Source organism: Alosa alosa, chromosome 11 (genome assembly GCF_017589495.1).
Source record: "Alosa alosa isolate M-15738 ecotype Scorff River chromosome 11, AALO_Geno_1.1, whole genome shotgun sequence".
Lineage (NCBI taxonomy): Eukaryota > Metazoa > Chordata > Actinopteri > Clupeiformes > Clupeidae > Alosa > Alosa alosa.
In genome coordinates this window covers 26,104,481-26,125,164 of record NC_063199.1, presented here as the reverse complement: position 1 = coordinate 26,125,164, position 20,684 = coordinate 26,104,481, and the positions used below count along the sequence as shown (strand labels likewise).

The 20,684-nt window shown below is 44.3% G+C and overlaps 1 protein-coding gene across 2 annotated transcripts; it reads right to left on the bottom strand.

Moving 5' to 3' along the window:
- Nucleotides 1–3: 3 nt before the first annotated feature.
- On the bottom strand, nucleotides 4–18,842 carry snrkb (SNF related kinase b). Of its 2 annotated transcripts, none has more exons than XM_048256906.1 (6): nucleotides 18,563–18,842; nucleotides 8,722–9,380; nucleotides 5,225–5,366; nucleotides 4,667–4,885; nucleotides 4,055–4,156; nucleotides 4–3,021 (listed from the first exon to the last, which is right to left on the bottom strand). In XM_048256906.1, exons 2-6 carry the CDS (start codon nucleotides 9,326–9,328, stop codon nucleotides 2,040–2,042), a joined length of 2,052 nt encoding a protein of 683 aa, XP_048112863.1. In that variant the 5' UTR covers nucleotides 9,329–9,380; nucleotides 18,563–18,842; the 3' UTR covers nucleotides 4–2,039. The 2 variants fall into 2 exon arrangements, with proteins under 2 accessions (XP_048112863.1, XP_048112864.1); XM_048256907.1 differs by having other exon boundaries at nucleotides 4–3,018.
- Nucleotides 18,843–20,684: the final 1,842 nt, after the last annotated feature.

Below are 20,684 nucleotides of genomic sequence, written 5' to 3'. Positions count from 1 at the left end.
TTGTGTTGTTCTTTCCTCATCTTTTATTAGGCAAATATAAAAATAAATGGTCTCTGAGACAGAGGTGTGCTTTTGGGGTCATGGGAACAGCAGCAGGACAGAGAACTCTAAACCAAACATGACATCAGTGAGTGTGAACAGGAAAAATAGAAACACACACACACACACACACACACACAAGCATACACCGGTGTAGTGTGGGTTCAATCAAGGGCAGCAGTGCTGATAGTGACTGCCTAGGATCTCGAATTAGCCTAACCCTAAACTACACACAGAGAGACAGTTAATATGAAATCCTAATCTGAAAACAAACACAGGGTGTTTACAGTATGTGGTGGTGGGGGCTGTATTGTGAGAAAGGGATAATAACCTCGCTGTTGTTGAGCTTCTCTTCCACAAGGTGGCGCTTGACAAAACTCAGCTAAGTCACACTGATGACTCAGGGAGAGGAGGTTCATATGAACTCGGATTATGGTGCTTAGTTCAGTGTAGGTGAGGTCATGATAGCCACCAGAGAGTGCTACAGAGCACAATTCAGACCTATAGAGGATCTTTCTGTCACACACGCCGAAATCTGCTGGTCATCCTTCTAGTCTATTCTATTGAGAAGTGACCACATTACAAATATGCCATCCTGGTGACCTTGTAGGTCCCAACACTGGGTCCACAAAACCATTAGAACCAAGAATGTTCAGAGCTTAAGACAGAGCACCTATCAATCTTTCCCAAGGGACAGCACCTCTGATAACCAGCACAGCTGAGTGTAGAACTGGTCTTGTATATAGATGAATGATACTGTATAAAATACAAGTAACACATGGTAATAACAAAGTATATACATTATTACAGTGTTTTTCTTCTGTAAGACTTATTTCACAAATCTTGCATGTTTTTTTTACAGATAGGAGTCATCTTACATTTGACTTCTATACTACAGTAACCTTTTCTTGAGTGCTAACGTTTGTTTTAGTATATGAATTTCAGTAAGAAAAAATAAATGTAGGCTATAGCAGATGGGGACACTGGAAGACTGAGGTAAAGCCGCACCACCACTTTAACATCAGCGGCTTACATCACTGTCTGGACAGAGTGATTCTGCTAATAGTCAGCTAGGCTACATCTAAGTAAAGTAAAGCGAGAGGGATTAAGCAGACCCTTTCAGCCAAAGCAACAGGGACTCTGTTACCACTTTTTGGGTATCGAACCCTGACCAACTTGGGGGCAGGTGTGGGTGATACCACTGCTGCTCCACACTGCCCCCTATAGGGTTAGCTGGCTCTTAGCTTTATTAGCACTGGATGCAACACTTTCTCGTTAGTCCACTGCTCTGCAGAAGCTTTAGCACATTCCTTAATCAACACACTGCTCTGAGCTAATATTAGCATTAGTTCACTTAGCTCCCCCCACACACTGCATTACTCTGAGCTTACATTGTTATAGGTTATCAGCACACTTCAAAACCGATGCAAGGCTATCAGCTAGCATTAGCACACACGCTCAACAAATATTAGCATTAGCACATTACTTGATAATGAATCTCTCTGAGCTTCGAATTTGTATTTACACACTCCCTCTGTAGCTAATTTCCAGTGCTAGGCATTGTCATGCTTCTAGCCACAAAAACAGGGTTACACATTTGTCTTAAATAAACCATACACAATGCAACTATGGACAATTCATCTCTTTTCAGATATACCACTGTAATAGGCCTATGTACATAGCAGCGCAGAGTGAGATGTCTCATTTATAGGAGACTGCAGGTAGGCTAATTATGGGTAGCAGTGGCGTGACAGGCCTTATATACAGACTAGCCTGGGTGCTAATATAGTTGAGGAAGTGTAGGACCTCTGCTCAGAGTAGTGAGGTGCTTTCATTTTCGGGAAAGGTGAGAGAGATAGGAAGTGCCAGCAGCTGAAGTGAGAAGAGGAGAGGTCATCTTTGTGGAGGGTCTCAGATATGCATCAGGTCAGGGTACGATCTGACATCAGATCCGCATCCGGATTGGACAGGCGATAATTATGGTATGGGCGTGGGTGTCATCACAGTACATGACAGCAGTTGTACTGCGCGAAGGGTAGCAGCTTCTCTTTGGGGGCGGGGTTGATGTTGAGCGACAAGGCCTTCTCGCACAGCGGGAACTGCAGCAGCCGCTCACGCAACCTCACGCCACGCCCCTTGGCCCACAGCTCAGGTCCCACCTCCTTGCCGCTGCTCCGCCGGGAATCACTGGGCTTCGGATTGGCCAAGCGCCGGTCGGTGTGCAGCTCGTCGTCCTCCACCCTCTCGGCCTCGGGGCTGACGGACGTGCGGCCCGACTCCACGGCATCCGGGCCCTCCTCCACACAGTGGTTCTTGTGTGCGGGGCGTGGTGAGGGGAGTGGCTTGTACGGAAGGGGCGTGTTATTGTTCTTCTCCGGCAGCTCTGGAGCTCTGCTGCCAGACTCCGCCTCATGCTTAAGCTCCACCTCTCTCTGCGGCTGCACCTGGGCACCTGTGCCAGACTCAGGTGAGAGCGAATCATCATCTTGGTGCGTGTGTGCTCTGTCAGCGGCAGGCGTGTCGTTTGCTTTGGTTTCGTGTGTGTGATTGGGCTTCACTATATTCTGTCCTCTCTCCTCCACGGTTGGGTCACTGGGTTTCTCATGGGTGGGGGGTGTCGGAGAGTGAGAGACCATTGCTGCCTGGGTGTGTGGCAGCTCTTGTGCGTGTTGTGTGTGTGTAAGATACATGCCGCTGTCATTTTCATCTTCCTCTTCTTCCTCTTCCTCACAGATCTGCTGCAGGGCATGCACATTCTTGATTGGCTGAGGCTCGTCGGGAGAGGTGGGACAAATGTTGTGTTCTGCCGGTGGTCCTGCACCATATTGGCTGAGCTTAGTGTCACTGATGTGACATTGTTGCAGTGACGGGACCCTCGGGTTCGAGAGGTCACCGGATTCGGATACGCCATGCCGATTACAGGAGGTGAGCAAGGTCGCAGGGTCATCTGGCATGATAACAGTCAAAGGCTCGGATATGCTACTGTAAAACACACACAACAAAAACACATAGATAGATTACACATGTGATAAGCACAGATAACATACAATTTATGTATACACTGTGTTCTATATGCTTGTTGGTGTATGTGTGTGAGTGTCAGTGTAGTACTCGAGACCGAGTCATGAGCTAAATTTAGAGACTCGTGACTTGACTTGGACTTGAGCACTGAATGACTTGAACTTGGACTCATACTTGGACTTGTACATTCCGACCATGCAGACACGGAAATTGAGACAAGGACTCAACTTTTTTTGTCAGTAGAATATTATTTGGTATAGGATTCTAATATCTAAATTATTTTTATTATTAATATTAGTGCAATGGAGTGTTACTGCTTCATATCATACACATGGTCATACATCACACATCACGCCATGTTCCTACAATAACAGAGGTTAACTTGTGGCGCCAAATGACTCGACTTGGACTTGACTCGGATGAGTAGTGGACTCGACTCGGACTTGACTTGGATTTTTTTTTAATGACTTGGACTTGACTCGGACTTGAACACTGGAGACTCGAACCTGGACTCGGACTCGAGGCATAGTGACTTGACTACAACACTGGTGAGTGTGAGTGGATGTTTTGTATGTGTGTTATAATCTGTTAAGGCCTATTCACACCAAGAATGATAACGATAACGATAACTATAACCATAACGATAAAAGCGTTCACACTGAACAACGATAAACAAAGTCTCTCCTTGTGTTAATGAATGTGACAGTTACAATTCAATGGGTTCTGATTGGCTGTTAGCTTTTTATCGTTCTGAAAATCGCTCTGAAAGTGATCCACAACAATATCGTTCTTCATGTCGTTATAGTTTATATGTGAACGTCATCATTCATATCAACGATATTTATTTATAGTTATCGTTATCGTTATCATTCTTGGTGTGAATGGGCCTTTAGAATGTGAATAGCCTGCTGTGTATGAGTAAGAGTATGAGAATATGAGAGTATGTGTTTGATGGGGTTTGTACTTAGTATCTGTGTGTGTTTGTGAGTAGTACCGTGTCTGTGTCTCTGTGTCCTGCTGTCTTTCCCTCAGAATGCGCTCGGCCAGGAGGTAGTAGGTAGCTGTGATGTGGTCGTACCTGTCCGCATCCAATGCCCTGAAAGAGAGAGAGAAAGAGGGGGGGGCAGAAAGAGAAAGAGAGAGATGCTTATTTATTGATGTTTGTTGTAGGTTTTATTTATTTTATTTTTCTCAATGGAAAAATGACAAATCATGGTATTACTATATATATATGAGGTACGTTGTAGATCTCAACAGAGTGTATCTGTGAAAATCTGATTATGTCTGTGTATACATTATGCATGAGTGTATGTATGTGTGTGTATGTGTGCTTGTATATATGTGTGTGTATTTGTGTTCGTGTGAAAGTGTATGTGCGTGTGCATGTGTATACATGTGTGTTTGTGGTAGTGTATATGTGTAGTGTATTTGTGCCTGTGAAAGTGTGTATGTGTACATCTCTATGTGTATGTATGTGTGTTTGTGGTAGTGTATATGTGCAGTGTATTTGTGTCTGTGAAAGCGTATATGTGCGTATAGCCTATATATACGTATGTATGTGTATTTGTGTCTGTGAAAGCATATATGTGCTTATATATGGGCTCACTCTGTGATGTGTGCAGCGCTGGCGACGTGTCTCATGCTCTGCAGGATCGCATCGTGCTCTGAGGCCATGAGGCTGTGTGGGGTCACCGGGGCTATCGCCGGGTTCGTTGCCATGACGCTTTGAGGAGGCAGAACAACTCCTTGTAGCCACCGGTGCCCCTCAATCTCCTCAAGGGTCGCCCGGCAACAAGCATCCCTCTGTAGCATGAGAGAGATCAGACTGAGAGGGGAAAGAAAGAGATAAAGAGAGAGGGGGAGAGAAAAGGAGATAGAGAGAAAGAGATAGAGAAAGAGAGAGGGTGGTATGGGGAGAGAAAATGGTTAAACTCTGGCATAATTTGCAGTTGACTTCGCTATACTTTACAATGTGTGACATAAATAAAGCATCTTCAGAATTTAGGAACTGTGTGTGTGTGTGTGTGTGTGTTGTTTGCCTGTCTGTGTGTGTGTGTGTGTGTGTGTGTGTGTGTGTGTGTGTGTGTGTGTGTGTGTGTGTGTGCCTGTATACGTTTGTAAGTGTGTCTGTATGTGTGTGTGTGTGTGTGTTTCTGCCACTCACTCTCTGCAGTCAGCGGAGATGTGTGAGGGGACAGTGTAGCTGCAATCCATGATCCTGGTGAGCGTCTCGCTGTCATTGGCCTCCTGGAATGGACTCACACCACAAACCAGCATGTAGAGAATTACACCTAAAGACCAAATATCTGTAAAACACACACACACACACACACACACACACACACACACACACACACACACACACACAAACACACAGGAAAGGTCAGAAGTTAAATCAGAAATCACAAGTTAAAACAGGCACCGTAGCAAGTACAATCACAAGAACAGCAGACAGCACGAGTGATGACACAGTGATACAAAATCTCTTTTGTTTCCCAGAGCGTCCTGTTCCACAGCTTGCAGCTCAGAACATGGCCATGATGCTGGGGGCCCAGGAGTCCTCTCCTCTCACATAAATGCCTCCATTGTTTTGCTATCCTCATATCAGTTCATCTTTCATTTCCCACGTGTGTCTATTTTGGTTATTTACCCTTAACCGTCTAAGCAGAGACGCGCATCTCTAGGCCGACTCATGCAAACTTAATTGTTACACAATTGAGGCGGTAGTAGCGTAGTGAATAAGAAGCTAGCTAGACTAGCATGCAGTAGCCAGCTGCCAACGATGCACCCTTGAACAGGGCACCGGAGTTGTTCTGGGTAGTTTGGCCCTTGTAATAATTGTCCAACGTATGTGCTATGACCGATTTACATATTGTGGTGAATACGTCTGCAAATTGCGTAATTGTCAGTCATGAGCCAGACCGAACCTGAGTGCTTACTGAAGAATGTCTACAACCTTAACCTTACATTCACTAGTTTGCCCATCGGATTGCTTAGACTGAGTGCAGAGAATGGCGAGTTTGGCTTTGTAGCTGGCCATGATCCTGGGATGCCAATAGTGGAGATCACATGCGAGTGATGTACAGGGGAGGAGGTGGGAGGCTTTGCAACTCCAGCATGACGTACAGTAAAGGGCAGTAAGGAGGGTTTTATTCTCTACAAATGGAAGTGGGGTGAGTGATGGCTGCAGGGATGGATTACTGCACGGGCCTCCCAGGCCCAGGCCCAGGGGTCCAAGGGGTCAGGGGGCCCTGAAGCCCAAGCCTTTGCATGGAATCATTGCCTCAATATCAATGAAGGCTATGAATCTGATTGAATTTAGTATTGGCAATCCCCAAAATGCACCAGAATACAGGAAATCACATCAAACAAATTAAAAAATTTCTGGGGGAGGACCCCCAACCCTCCCCTCCTACATATGCGACAATTAGTGAGGGGCCTTTAATACATCTGGGTCCAGGGGCCAAAAAGTTCATAATCCGCTCATGGATGGCTGTCAATCAACCCTACTGTATGGGCTCCTCCCGAACTTTGTTTAGAAAACATCATTAACACTTACAGCAAATAAGTAAATAAACAAGTATATACCTGAAAAACAAACAAACAAAAAAAAGTGTACACTGTAGACCCTGAGCTGCTAGAGTCACTAGTGGGTGATACTGAGTAGAAATACCCCCAAGGAATCCTGTGGACTGCTATCACCTACATTCCAACCCAGAATAGAATGATTTGCATTTGGCTCACCTACGCGAGACTGAGAATATGGGTCATCTTCTCGCTGTGCTCACCTATATTCTCAGTAAACATTTAATCTAGTGTCTTTTTTATACACGTTGTTTAAACCCGCATTTTTTCCAAATGTTCTTCAGTGAGTCTTGGAGTTGAGTTTATCACGTTCTCAGTTTACTGTAATCCCCTGTCGCTCTCGGCGTAGAATTGGGTCGGCGTGTGATTACCTCCTGGGCTTGGTGGCTTTACAGCTCTTGATTTTGTGCCCGCTTGAGTGCAAATCCACAGATTATTAAGATAACTTGTGTTCGCCTCGAATGCGTGCAGTTTTAGACTCATTTTGGGTTCAATACACTTAACATCAGCTGCAGTTTAGTGTGTTTGTGTATTTGTGTGTCTCTCTTTGTGTGTCTGTGTGTGTGTGTGTGTGTGTGTGTGTGTGTGTGTGTGTGTGTGTGTGTGTGTGTGTGTGTGTGTGTGTGTGTGTGTGTGTGTGTGTGTGTGTGTCTCTGTGTGTGTGTGTGTGTTTGTGTATTTGTGTGTGTGTGTGTGTGTGTGTGTGTGTGTGTGTGTGTGTGTGTGTGTGTGTGTGTGTGGTGCAGTCCTACTCTTTTACAACAGCAGCTGGTGGAATTAAATCCATTATCCATTGATAGACCAGGCCTATCACATAACACAAATCAAATGCTTCTTTCACCGTCTGAACATTTTGTTTTGTACAACAACTATACAGTTGATCAGTAGACATGTCATACAATCTCAGCATTTGTATATTTTTTATATATGAAAATCCTTTGGTAAGGCCAGACTAATTGTATCAACTTTAAGAACTCTTAATGACTTATTTGATTTGTGCTGTTAGTTTGATACTTTTCAAATTATGAGACACACTTAAAATTTTGAGAATCTGATGAGAGTTTCTGTCTAAATGCATTGAGTGCTGTGAGTACGAAGACTTTACATAATGTCAACACACTCTCCCCTTTTCCCATTGTTTCTCTCTCCCACCAAAACAACACACAAAACAACACACACACACACACACACACACACACACACACACACACACACACACACACACACACACACACATACACTCTCACACACAGGCAAAACCTATTGCTATCTTCACCTTTGGCTCCAGACATAGGCAGTTCACATGAGCAAGACAAAGAACAAGCTCGAAGCTCTGTGTGTATGTGTGTGCGTGTGTGTGAGGGAGAACAAGGCAGCCAGAGCACAGAAGATGTGCTGTTCTCTCAGAGAACAGGCCTGAAGTCTTACTCCCTCAACTGCAGTGTGCATAGGACACTGTGTGTCGTGGTGTGTGTCTGTATGTGTGTGTGTGTGTGTGTGTGTGTCTGTATGTGTGTGTGTGTATGGAGTAGAGGGAGAATAACACCATACTGATAACTTTCTGAGCAGTGGTAACTCATTAATCCTTGCTCTGGTACATACACACACTTGCTCTAACCTACACACAGAAACATACACACACACACACACACACACACACACACTTGCGGTGTAAAGGTACACATATTCGTACCGAACTGTTTAGGTACAGGATGTTAGGTTCAATTCAGATGTGTACTGAATGTACGGACTGCAGCGTTAAACAGTAATAAACAGTAGTAGCGTTAAACAGTAATAAACAGTAGGCTTTTGTGTGCGCCTGTGCGGACCATGATGATGAAGTTCCCAGACAAACATATGAAGTGGTGGACCATATGTCAGTTTAGTTCATTAGCACCAAAAGACATTTGACACCTTTTCTAAATGAATTAATTAAATACTATTCCTGTCTGCTATTCCTGTGTTGAGCATCAGCAATATTGTCAGTAAATGATTTGCAAACATTACTTACAGACTTATTGTTATGTTATTGTTATTTGTCCACACACACACACACACACACACACACACACACACCCACAGCAGGTGCATGGTACTCCTCTCCCAGCAGCACTTCGGGGGCGGAGTAGGCCAGCGATCCGCAGCTGGTGGTGAGTTTGGTCCCCGGGTGGAAGCGCTTGCTGAAGCCAAAGTCCGTAAGCTTGAGTGCCCCCTGCTTGGGGAAGAGCAGCAGGTTCTCGGGCTTGAGGTCGCGGTGAACCACGTGCATGCGGTGGCAGTAGGCGATGGCGCGTACCACCTGGGCGAACAGCGGCCGGGCGCCAGCCTCGCCCAAGCCGGCCTCGTGCCGCAGGATGAGGTCGTAGAGGTCGCCACCCTCGGCCAGCTCCAGTACCAGGTAGAGCTTGGTGGGCGTGTCGATGACCTCGTAGAGGCGCACCACGCCCGGATGGCGGAGCAGCTTCATGCAGCTCACTTCCTGGAGCAGGCGACCGGCCCCCTCGGGCTCGGCGCCCTCCACGCGCTGCTTGTCGATCTCCTTGAGCGCCACCCGCTGGCCGGTGGGGATGTGGCGGGCCAGGTGTACCACGGCGAAGTGCCCGCGGCCCAAGGTGCGGCCAAGGAGCTCGTAGATTCCCCCGATGCCAGTGCCGCCGCCGTCTCGAGTGCCAGGGGCAGACATGATGGACTCTGTGTGTGGGGGGGCTTGGATAGGTCTAGTGTGATGTCATAGCCTGTAACACAAAATAGGATAAGTTATAACACTGCCAGTGTGTGAGTTTGTATGTGTGTGTGTTTGTGTGTGTGTTTTTCAAGGATGCTTGTGTGTATCCTCAGTGTTCTTAAAACACCCATGATCCTATGTATGCATTCAAGAGGGTTTCAGTAACAGCACAGTTCAGTATTTATTTAAATGTAAATGTCTTTCAATTTCACTGTAAATGTGCAAAGAAAATATTTTGTACAATTATGAACTCTCATACCATAATCATGTGAAAGAGATGTTTACCAGGGCAATTGAAATTTGTTCCTAATGTGATGAGGATAATTGCTGAGGTAAATTTTTCTAATTTTAGAAATCTAGAATTAGATATTTCAATTTCAACAAAGTGCTGGAACAGCAGGAGTAACAGCCATTGTGTCCAGTAACAGCGCCAGAGCAGGATAATTCATAATTCAGGATAATATCTGTGCATCCTAAGCCATGTAAAAGTAAACTTATACAGAACAAGTCATACATTATACAGAATATCCATATTGAGTGCAGAATTGACAATATTTGGAAAGAAATACAATTTGAAGAATATTCTAGTTAGCCTGCTGAGACTGCACTAACGTTAGGGTGCATCATCCGCCTCACTTTTTGAAAAAAAATTGAAAATCAATCTGTCCCTAGAATAATTTTGTTCCATTAACCAAATAAAACTTCCATGAGAAATTTGATTGAATTCTATTGATGTTTAAGTGGCCCACCGAGCCTCTGAAGTTTCCAACTAAAGACGTCCATAAAGCTAGGCTGAAAATATATTTTTTTCTTAAATAACAGCAAAAATACTAGCCCTATAATGTCAATGGAAGTTGAATATAAATATGGACTTTTCGCATCATTTGATGTGAGTTGTGTGTCTCTATCTTTATTACTTCCTGAGATATGACAGTAGTGTACATTTTCGGGGAAGGTGCAATAAAAATTGCCTTTGCCAGAAAGTAAACTATCAATAAAAGCTTGCTGTCATGGGTTTTGCCAGTACCAAATTTGAAGGCTGGAGAACAATATATTATGTGGTCAGCTAATGCCTTATCAAATGAACCAAATGAGGCCTGGTGGTCATTTTTCATGGAGGACTCCAGAAATAACAAGTCCTCCTTGTTCTTCACCAAGCTTTCAGCGTTCTGTGGCCACAGAGCAAAAGTCTTGGTGAAGAACATCGATTGGGATAAATGCAGAGTCCAGTTTCTCTCACGGGATCAATTGAGTACATATACTTATACTTAAAAGTTTAATGATTTTTTCACAGGCTTTCCTTTCTGATATCAAATGAATGTTGGCTTTTTTATAAAAGCTGGACACCTGGGACTGTACGATATTTGCTGATTCCCACTTTGTTCTGTTTTCTGATGAACCATCTGAAAGATGACATGAAGCAAAAGATCCACATGAAGCAACTGAGAACTTGGCGACAGTTTGGAAAACGGGATCCAGTGATAATCGAGTCATCCTGAACAAGGCCACTGTCCAAACTAAATATCCAAGACGATTGTCTTGTAGACAGAGTACATTTTGAAGACTGTGGATTGGCATTACTAATACACTCTCCACTAGAAGCCATGTTGCAAGAAAGTTCACGTAATCCTGTGTGATACAACTACTACTCTACACTAAACAAAATAGTCCCACGCATGTAGCCTATATCTGATTTGGAATTATGAGATTTTTATAACACCATAGCAACAGACAAGTGTTACAATACACATTAAGGTGTTTTTCATCAAATAACATTCAAAATAGAAAAAAAAAAAATATGTATGACAACATAAAGAAACCCAATGTTTATCCAATGAGCTGTGTGCTTTATGACCTTAATACAGTTATTATTCAAATAACTACTGGCTAACAAATTGATAATAGTGAAAAAATGTGAAATATACCCCCATAGTCCCCCATATTGCGAGGTGATTTCCTGAATTTGGCAACAATTTCGACCATTCATAAAGGTACTAACTAACGTATTATGTAAACAGAATGGATGGAAAATGAAAACCGGACTGAAGTATTCACAATTAAGGTGGATACACAATGTGTACAATATCTACGCTCTGTTCTGCTGTGTGTTTTCCAAATGCTAAGGAGGAACCTTACCACATCTCTGAGGGACCTGCCTCGGAAGGGCCAGTTCAACCAAAGAAGCATCCTCGACTTTGAGAAACACCTTATGTATGTAGGTGCTAGAGCCAAAGGATTCTACTGAAAAGATTCTGTAGTGCTCTATAATGCTTGGTGGAACCTGCCTTGGCAGTGTTAGATTTCATTTATACACCTCAGCTAAAACTTCTCTTACACAGTCGTTTCAACACCTTTGGCGACCCACCTCACAAATGTCAGATCCTTTCATAACCGGCAGCTGAACAAACACAACAAAAACTTGTTTGAGATATCTGTGGGAATGAGAGGTCACGTCGGGCTTGTTATGGCTGCTGTCTCATTAGTAAAGAAGCCTGTCATTACCCCCAGACAAACGCTATATTCATAAGAACCACGCTGGAAGGCCTTTGTTATTTCACTGGCAGCATCCAGCTAATTTGGGAAAAGGATGTAATCCTCTACTTTTGGCACAAGTGACTTCAAGGACGACACTGGCACACGTGATAATGCTATCCATGGGTGAGTGACTGTGTACAGTGTATGTGTGTGTCTGTGTCTGTGTACAGTGTATAGAGGGATTAAGGTGATTCTAACCTCTATTTTTACCCATCTACTTCAATTTCTTCAAAGCAAACCTTGATTTGATTATTTCTGTATATCATTTCAGTGTAGATTAGCAAAGAATGTAGAAATATCATTTTATGTATTAAGCATTTAAGTATTTATGTATTAAGCATTTAAGCATTAATGTATTTCTGTTTTGTTAGTGTTTTCTGTGATCAGTTCACATATTTGGTACCTTTGGTTTGAAAAAGCCGAAAACGTTGAAAAACGTAACTCAATTATAATTATTATTATGACCGCCGCGCAGCGAAGCGGCGTTTAGGTTTAGTCAGATTTCTTTTTTTTTTCTTTTTTTCTTTTTCGCATGTCCAAATTTCCGTCAAGGATTCCCGGGACACTGAAAGACCGGGGTAGACGAAACTTGGTGGGCATGTAACCCCACATGGATAGCATGGAACCATCGTTTTTCTTTTTGATCTGTAGCCCCCGCTGGACTGCACCCCCCGAAAGGAGGGTAGGGCAGACACAGTTTTCTGTAAATATCTTGAGAACCGTAGGGCCTAGGATGACCAATTTTTTCCGTATGTTTGCCTCCAGGGGTCATGTTAACCCATTCCATGTGCACACATGTGCAAAAAAACAATTTTAGTTAGCCTATTAGCTGGTTTGATGCTCATTGAGCTTAATGCAAATCAAACCAGCTAATAGGCTAACTGAAATAACACCCATGCCAATCTCTAGGTATGGTGAAGGGTATGTGATGATGTGGGGCTATTTTAATTCCAAAGGCCAAGGTAACTTTATCAGGATGCACAGTATTCTGGATCCATGAAATAACTGGCCTTTAAAAATAAAAATCTGTCTGTCTCTATGGGAATTTAACATAGGGGTGGGAATACTTATGACCCCTGTATTTTAAGGAAGACCATTTATTTATTTATGATACATTTTTCATTCACTAAGACAATTGGTGTCCTTAAAGGTTAGATATTTCCTCATTTTTCACTTAAGGCATTAAGATCAATTTCCAAAAGATGATTTTATATTCCTCTTTTCAGTCAACTTTAGCATGGGTGCCAATACTTTTGGCCATCACTGTACGCATGCATGCACATGCACAAACACACATACGCAGGCAAACACACAAGCACGCATACACACACACACACACAAAAACATAAACTTGTACACGCACACATGCACACAATTCAAAAATTTCTCAGAATTATGAACAGGCAAGATGGAGGTGGGGTTGTATAAAATGAATTTTACATGTGAAATCTATGAACTAATCATGTTTTGGTACTTGTTGTCTAGCAGATACCAGTGAGAATTTAGTGTGGATAATGCAATTTAGTGAGACAGTTAGAATCATATAGGCCTTTCAGCGTGATTTATTTTTGTGGAAAAAATGTGCTGGACTTGGCGGCGGTCATATTTTGTACCGTTCTGCGGTACATCTAGTTACTACTAGTAGTAGTAGTAGACGTAGTATTATTGTTATTACTATTATTATTATTATTATTATTATTATCATCATTACAATGCGTAAAAAAGGGGCCCTATTGTAGGTTCTGTGAGTAGAACAGAGAAGAGCAGTGGTCCACCCAGGAGACACCAGAGGGCGTTCCACTATACAGGAAACACCACAGTACAGGCCTTCCTGGCTTCTGACCTGCAGTTCCCTAAGCTCACATTTCGTACTGGAACAAGGACACACACACACACACACACACACACACACACACACACACACACACACACACACACACACACACAAACACAGACATAAAAACACACGTTTCCTACTGATAGGCCTCTCATGAGGATCACCATTATGCAACACATACACACACAGAGTACATAACACGCACGTACACACTGGTCACTGTAAAGGACTTTTAGGATGTGGGCACAGGGGTGGCGGGATGCATAGTGTTGCTGCAGGTTGACCGCAGAATAGCAGCTCTATGGTCAGCGCCTTACATAGTTAAAGAGCTCTCTACTTCTCTCTCTCTCTCACTCACTCACTCACTCACTCACTCTTTCTTTCTTCCTCTCTCTCATCACACACACACACACACACACACACACACACACACACACACACACACACACACACACACACACACACACACATCCCTCAGCAGCACATTCAATTATTGTAAGCCTTGCTGTGTGACATGCATCACACAAGGAGTGTGAATAGAGAATATGACTCATTCAGCGTCTTCCAGGGAGGGAGGGGTTGGAACAGGGGAAGACAATGACATGGAAAGAGGGAGAGAAGACCGGGATGGAGAGAGGGACCAAAAATAGAGAGAGTGAGAGAGAGAGAGAGAGAGGGATGTAAAGAGGGGGACACAGAGGGTGGCGAAGAGGGAGGAGATGGGCTTGTGAACAGAAATGATCTCATCTCCTTTAGCTCCATTCATGTAGTATTCATGAAGCTGAGGTCACTCAGCTGTTAGACAACTCCACGGAAACACAGAGAGAGGATAGAGAGAGAGAGAGAGAGAGAGAGAGATGGGGGGAGGGAGGGCAAGTACAAGGAGTGTTCTTGTGGTTTAACTGCATTGACCTGGAGTACATTACTGCTCCTGATACACAGGCTCAATAGCCTATAGAGCCAATCCACAACCCAAATCCCATTCACAGCAGTACCAATGCCAACCTCTCATTTACGTGACCTTATTTGCACAGCCATGACAAGGACAGCATGTACTATCCCAAACGGCCCAGGCAGCCCACATAAACACTTCACCCAGAGAGCAACTGTCATGGGGCCTTCTCTGCTCTGTTCCTGGGTCAACTGCCACGATGTAGGCAACCTTTGCCTCATATGGAAGAAGGCATGGTCGGCCCTCACATGCAAGGCTGCTTTCTGCAAAAAAAAACTGTTCCTCTGGCTTTATCTTGTCTGGCTGTCAGTGATGCTCAACCCGTAATGTTGTTGTGTATACTTAGTATGAACTCTATGTTCTCGGTCATGTAGAATGTCTTTGTGTTGAGTCTTGTCATAAGTGGGCCTACTGTGACAGCTTGTTTAATACTGTATAATCTAGCCCATAGGTTCTCAAAGGGAGCCCCGGGGGGGCCAATGGCGGCCCACGATAACATCTGATAACATCTGTAAAACTGTTAAAACTGTACAACTGTACTGTGTGCTTTGAAAAGAATGAATCTCGGTTTAGTGGTGTTTAGTGGCGTCAGGTTTTCCTGTGGTGCTTTGGTAGCTGGAATTGGCCCTGAATAAGGCCTATGCTGATAATAAGCAAGGCCCACTGAGACTGTTTGTTCTAAATAAGCTGAAACGGACTGCACACAGGACTGTTATATCCACATTTGTCTGTTGAGGGTAGAGATTGTGTGTGCATTGCAAGATTTTCACGTTACTGCTATTGCCAGGTTTAGCCTCAGTTATGAATTAAAATGTGTTTAATGCAATAAATATAAACTGTAGAGATGCAACCTGGTCATTAAAATGATTACAAATAGGATTTATTTTCCAGGTCCCCCCTTGGCCCTCAGTTCAATGTTGGGTTCCTGAATTGGCCCCTCATCAATCAAAACTTTGAGAACCCCTGATCTAGCCCTTCTAGATCTACTGTATATCTAAGTTTACTAGTTTTTTGACACAGAGAGTTCCCTGTGTCAAAGGCTGGGCAGAAGTTCTTTTTAATTGGTGCTAAATGATGTTGGAAGACATGTCTAGTGCATCTATCAGTGTTCCTCTCAAGACAGCCACATACAAATATGAAATGGTACAACAAAAATAAAGTTACCCCAGGCACACACACACACACACACAAAACACACACATAAAACACACGTTTCCTACTGATAGGCCTCTCATGAGGATCACCATTATGCAACACATACACACACAGAGTACATAACACGCACGTACACACTGGTCACTGTAAAGGACTTTTTTTAGGATGTGGGCACAGGGTGGCCGGGATGCATAGTGTTGCTGCAGGTTGACCGCAGAATAGCAGCTCTATGGTCAGCGCCTTACATAGTTAAAGAGCTCTCTACTTCTCTCTCTCTCTCACTCACTCACTCACTCACTCACTCTTTCTTTCTTCCTCTCTCTCATCACACACACACACACACACACACACACACACACACACACACACACACACACACACACACACACACATCCCTCAGCAGCACATTCAATTATTGTAAGCCTTGCTGTGTGACATGCATCACACAAGGAGTGTGAATAGAGAATATGACTCATTCAGCGTCTTCCAGGGAGGGAGGGGTTGGAACAGGGGAAGACAATGACATGGAAAGAGGGAGAGAAGACCGGGATGGAGAGAGGGACCAAAAATAGAGAGAGTGAGAGAGAGAGAGAGAGAGAGGGATGTAAAGAGGGGGACACAGAGGGTGGCGAAGAGGGAGGAGATGGGCTTGTGAACAGAAATGATCTCATCTCCTTTAGCTCCATTCATGTAGTATTCATGAAGCTGAGGTCACTCAGCTGTTAGACAACTCCACGGAAACACAGAGAGAGGATAGAGAGAGAGAGAGAGAGAGAGAGAGAGAGAGAGAGAGAGAGATGGGGGGAGGGAGGGCAAGTACAAGGAGTGTTCTTGTGGTTTAACTGCATTGACCTGGAGTACATTACTGCTCCTGATACACAGGCTCAATAGCCTATAGAGCCAATCCACAACCCAAATCCCATTCACAGCAGTACCAATGCCAACCTCTCATTTACGTGACCTTATTTGCACAGCCATGACAAGGACAGCATGTACTATCCCAAACGGCCCAGGCAGCCCACATAAACACTTCACCCAGAGAGCAACTGTCATGGGGCCTTCTCTGCTCTGTTCCTGGGTCAACTGCCACGATGTAGGCAACCTTTGCCTCATATGGAAGGCATGGTCGGCCCTCACATGCAAGGCTGCTTTCTGCAAAAAAAAACTGTTCCTCTGGCTTTATCTTGTCTGGCTGTCAGTGATGCTCAACCCGTAATGTTGTTGTGTATACTTAGTATGAACTCTATGTTCTCGGTCATGTAGAATGTCTTTGTGTTGAGTCTTGTCATAAGTGGGCCTACTGTGACACGCTTGTTTAATACTGTATAATCTCGCCCATAGGTTCTCAAAGTGCGGCCCGGGGGCCAATGGCGGCCCGCGATAACATCTGATAACATCTGTAAAACTGTTAAAACTGTACAACTGTACTGTGTGCTTTGAAAAGAATGAATCTCGGTTTAGTGGTGTTTAGTGGCCGTCAGGTTTTCCTGTGGTGCTTTGGTAGCTGGAATTGGCCCTGAATAAGGCCTATGCTGATAATAAGCAAGGCCCACTGAGACTGTTTGTTCTAAATAAGCTGAAACGGACTGCACACAGGACTGTTATATCCCACATTTGTCTGTTGAGGGTAGAGATTGTGTGTGCATTGCAAGATTTTCACAAGTATTGCCAGGTTTAGCCTCAGTTATGAATTAAAATGTGTTTAATGCAATAAATATAAACTGTAGAGATGCAACCTGGTCATTAAAATGATTACAAATAGGATTTATTTTCCAGGTCCCCCCCCTTTGGCCGCCCTCAGTTCAATGTTGGGTTCCTGAATTGGCCCTCATCAATCAAAACTTTGAGAACCCCTGATCTAGCCCTTCTAGATCTACTGTATAATCTAGCTCTTCTACCCAGCCTTTGACACAGAGAGTTCCCTCTCTGTGTCAAAGGCTGGGTAGAAGTTCTTCTTGGAGGTGCTAAATGATGTTGGAAGACATGTCTAGTGCATCTATCAGTGTTCACTCTCACAGACAGCCACATACAAATATGAAATGGTACAACAAAATAGCACACTACCCCAGGCACACACACACACACACACACAAACACACACACAAGAGTGTTTGCTTGCTCTGCTGCACCCTACTAATGAGAGGCCTGTGGGTACCCTCTGCTCGTTACCTGCATCACCGAATCTGTCAGTTCTCATTTGAGTGGTCTAAAGCTTTATTCGCATGCCTCCCACACTCTCAACACACACATGTAAATATAAACAAACAAATATATTCGTGTCAATAAGAGAAAAAAACGACAATTCATTGACAGCGTCGTGTTGGCAAGACCCAGATTCCAGCGTGCAGCGGCATGTTCCGTCGCTGGGAACTTTCTGCGTCACTGCCAGAAGGCACCGGACAGTGCGCACTCACGCTGTCTGATCCGCGCGCTTGATGTGTGTGTGTACAGGCCATTGCATCTCTCAGAAGGTTTGCTATGCCCCGAACCGAACGGCAAACATGGTAGCATCTAACCAAGCGTTACTACACGTTTAGCTCGTCCCTTCATTTGCAGTATCGACTTAGTATATATGATTGTATGATTTACGCATTTACGTTAAACAAGCGGTACCCGAAAATGTCGCAAGACGAGCGACTAACTTGGTGTTTACTGCTCCATTTCCTCGCACATCCAATACTAACAACAATGCTATGCGTCACAGTTAACTTACCGAAGGTAAAATAATGCGGAGTCCTTGTGTTGATCGGAGCCCGTCAGGACACTACGATTTCTGCCTTTCTTTTGTTGCCGGGATATTAGAAATGACCTCTTTCAGTGTCAGCTCTGGTCCTTGTCCTCTCCTCTGGATTGTGACACATAAAACAGAATGTTGCCGGACACGAGTGTAATGTTTTTTAATTTCCGCAGCTGTCCGGTGGGACGGGACAGAGATGCTGAGCGCGCGTGTGCTCGGAGCGCGTGTCCGCAATGTTCTCGCGTTCATCTGAGCTCTGAGCTCCTCCACTGACGTCAGTGAATTCCAGCTCACCCGCACTCCGCGCAGCTGAGGGCGGGGGGAACAGCCACATGTCTTCTCAAGTCAACACGAAGTCCGTTATGCAACTGTGGCCAGGATACGGCTATAATTAGGCAAGCGGAGGGACGCAAACAATAAGACAAGACATTCTTTACATACCAATAGGGGCGTAGCAGGCCCTATGCATAGCCAGTCCCGATTGGCCCCCATAATAAATATAATAAAATATATTCCAGACTTTTCAAGGGCCCTCCCTCCTCTTGGGGCCCTAGTAATCAGTACTGGTTTTACCCCCAGTCCGACACCCCCGCATGCTGATTATAGGCCAAGTAAAGTGTGTTTGCATGTCAAAGCTTATCGAGGCAACCAAACGGCAGCTGGGAGAATAGCTTGTCTATTGTACCAAAACTGCTGAGAACATTCCATACCTTTCCGTTAGACTTAGAGGTTTGGCATATTCTGATCATTTTCCCACCAAGATAGAGGAGAAAACGTGGAACAACAAGTAACAAAGTAGCACCAAGGACAAGTTCAGTCTTCTCCCATTGTGGCATCAAAATCACACTATTACAAACAACAACCTATCTTCTCCCAGATCAGAACCAGAGGGTGTCAGAGAGACAGTCTTGAAGGAAAGAATGACACACCATTCCTCAAGAGTTGTTCACATAGTGTGGTGTCTCGAGGATTTAGGGGTCGGGATGTGTGTGTGTGTGTGTATGCTCACCCCTACAGGCCTGAGTGTATCTGCAGTTATTTGAACCTAGTAGTTCTAGTCTGTGGGCTATGACTCTCCACAGCAGACTGCCCCCACGGGAACCAGTGACGCACTCCACAGTCAATGTACTGGTAACCATGGGAACTATTTCCGTTACTGGCCCTCCCCTGCGTATCGGCCCTGGGAGACAAGTGCGTACATAGCATTCAACACACACATAAATATCATGCCTCATAAAACACACACACAAACACACACACACACACACACACACACACACACACACACACACACATGAAATATGTGTACTTTATGGCACCAGGATTTTGCTGTGGTGTGGTACTGTACGCTCACCCAAATTGACCCCTACTCTCAAAGGGTGATCCATCTTTTGAGTACATAAATAACTGTCCACTCAGAGAGCCCTATTCAGTTCCAGATCTTTTCACAATGCCGCAAACAGTGAGACTTCTATGCATTTAACACACATCCAGAGACATGCACATTGATACCAAAATCTATACAAGTATACCCCCCCCCACACTCATGTGCCATGCATGCAAAAACTTGAGCAAGCAATGATACCACGCCTGTGGTCTAAAACCACTTCAGATTCAATGTGGGAGGTATGGGCTATCATTGAACCCTGTAACCACCTTTTAGAGATTCAACAGGTGTGTCTGTGGCTTAGCTGAACTGCTGACACTGATTGAAGTGTTATATTTTAGGCTATTACAGTTTTTTGGCCAGAGCTAACATCACTTTCCCATAATTGCAATAAATGAAGAGCAACTTAAAACACAATGTTCTACAAAGCCCACACAGTGTGGCCAGATCAGGAGAATAACGTGTTTCAGTGCTGAATACTTTTGCCTGTCACACCTACTAACTCACTACATCTCAGCTTAAGTTGGATCATCAGTGTGTGTTCACCAAGGTGCCAGAAGCATGTCTGTATGTGTGTGTGTGTCTGTGTGTGTGTGTGTGCGTGCGTGCATTTGTGTGTGTGTGTGCATGTGTGTGTGTGTGAGCATACATGTGCAACAATGATTAGACATAAGCTGTAGGTATAGGGTGCCAAATTGCTACTTCGGAACA

Excerpts from the sequence above, each read along its gene's own strand:
- snrkb (XM_048256906.1), bottom strand. The coding sequence starts at position 9,328 with ATGTCTGCCCCTGGCACTCGAGACGGCGGCGGCACTGGCATCGGGGGA. Across the intron at positions 4,886-5,224 it reads ATCTCCGCTGACTGCAGAGA|TCTGATCTCTCTCATGCTAC; the intron begins GTGAGTGGCAGA and ends TTCCCCTCTCAG. Across the intron at positions 4,157-4,666 it reads AGCGCTGCACACATCACAGA|GGCATTGGATGCGGACAGGT; the intron begins GTGAGCCCATAT and ends TCTCTCTTTCAG.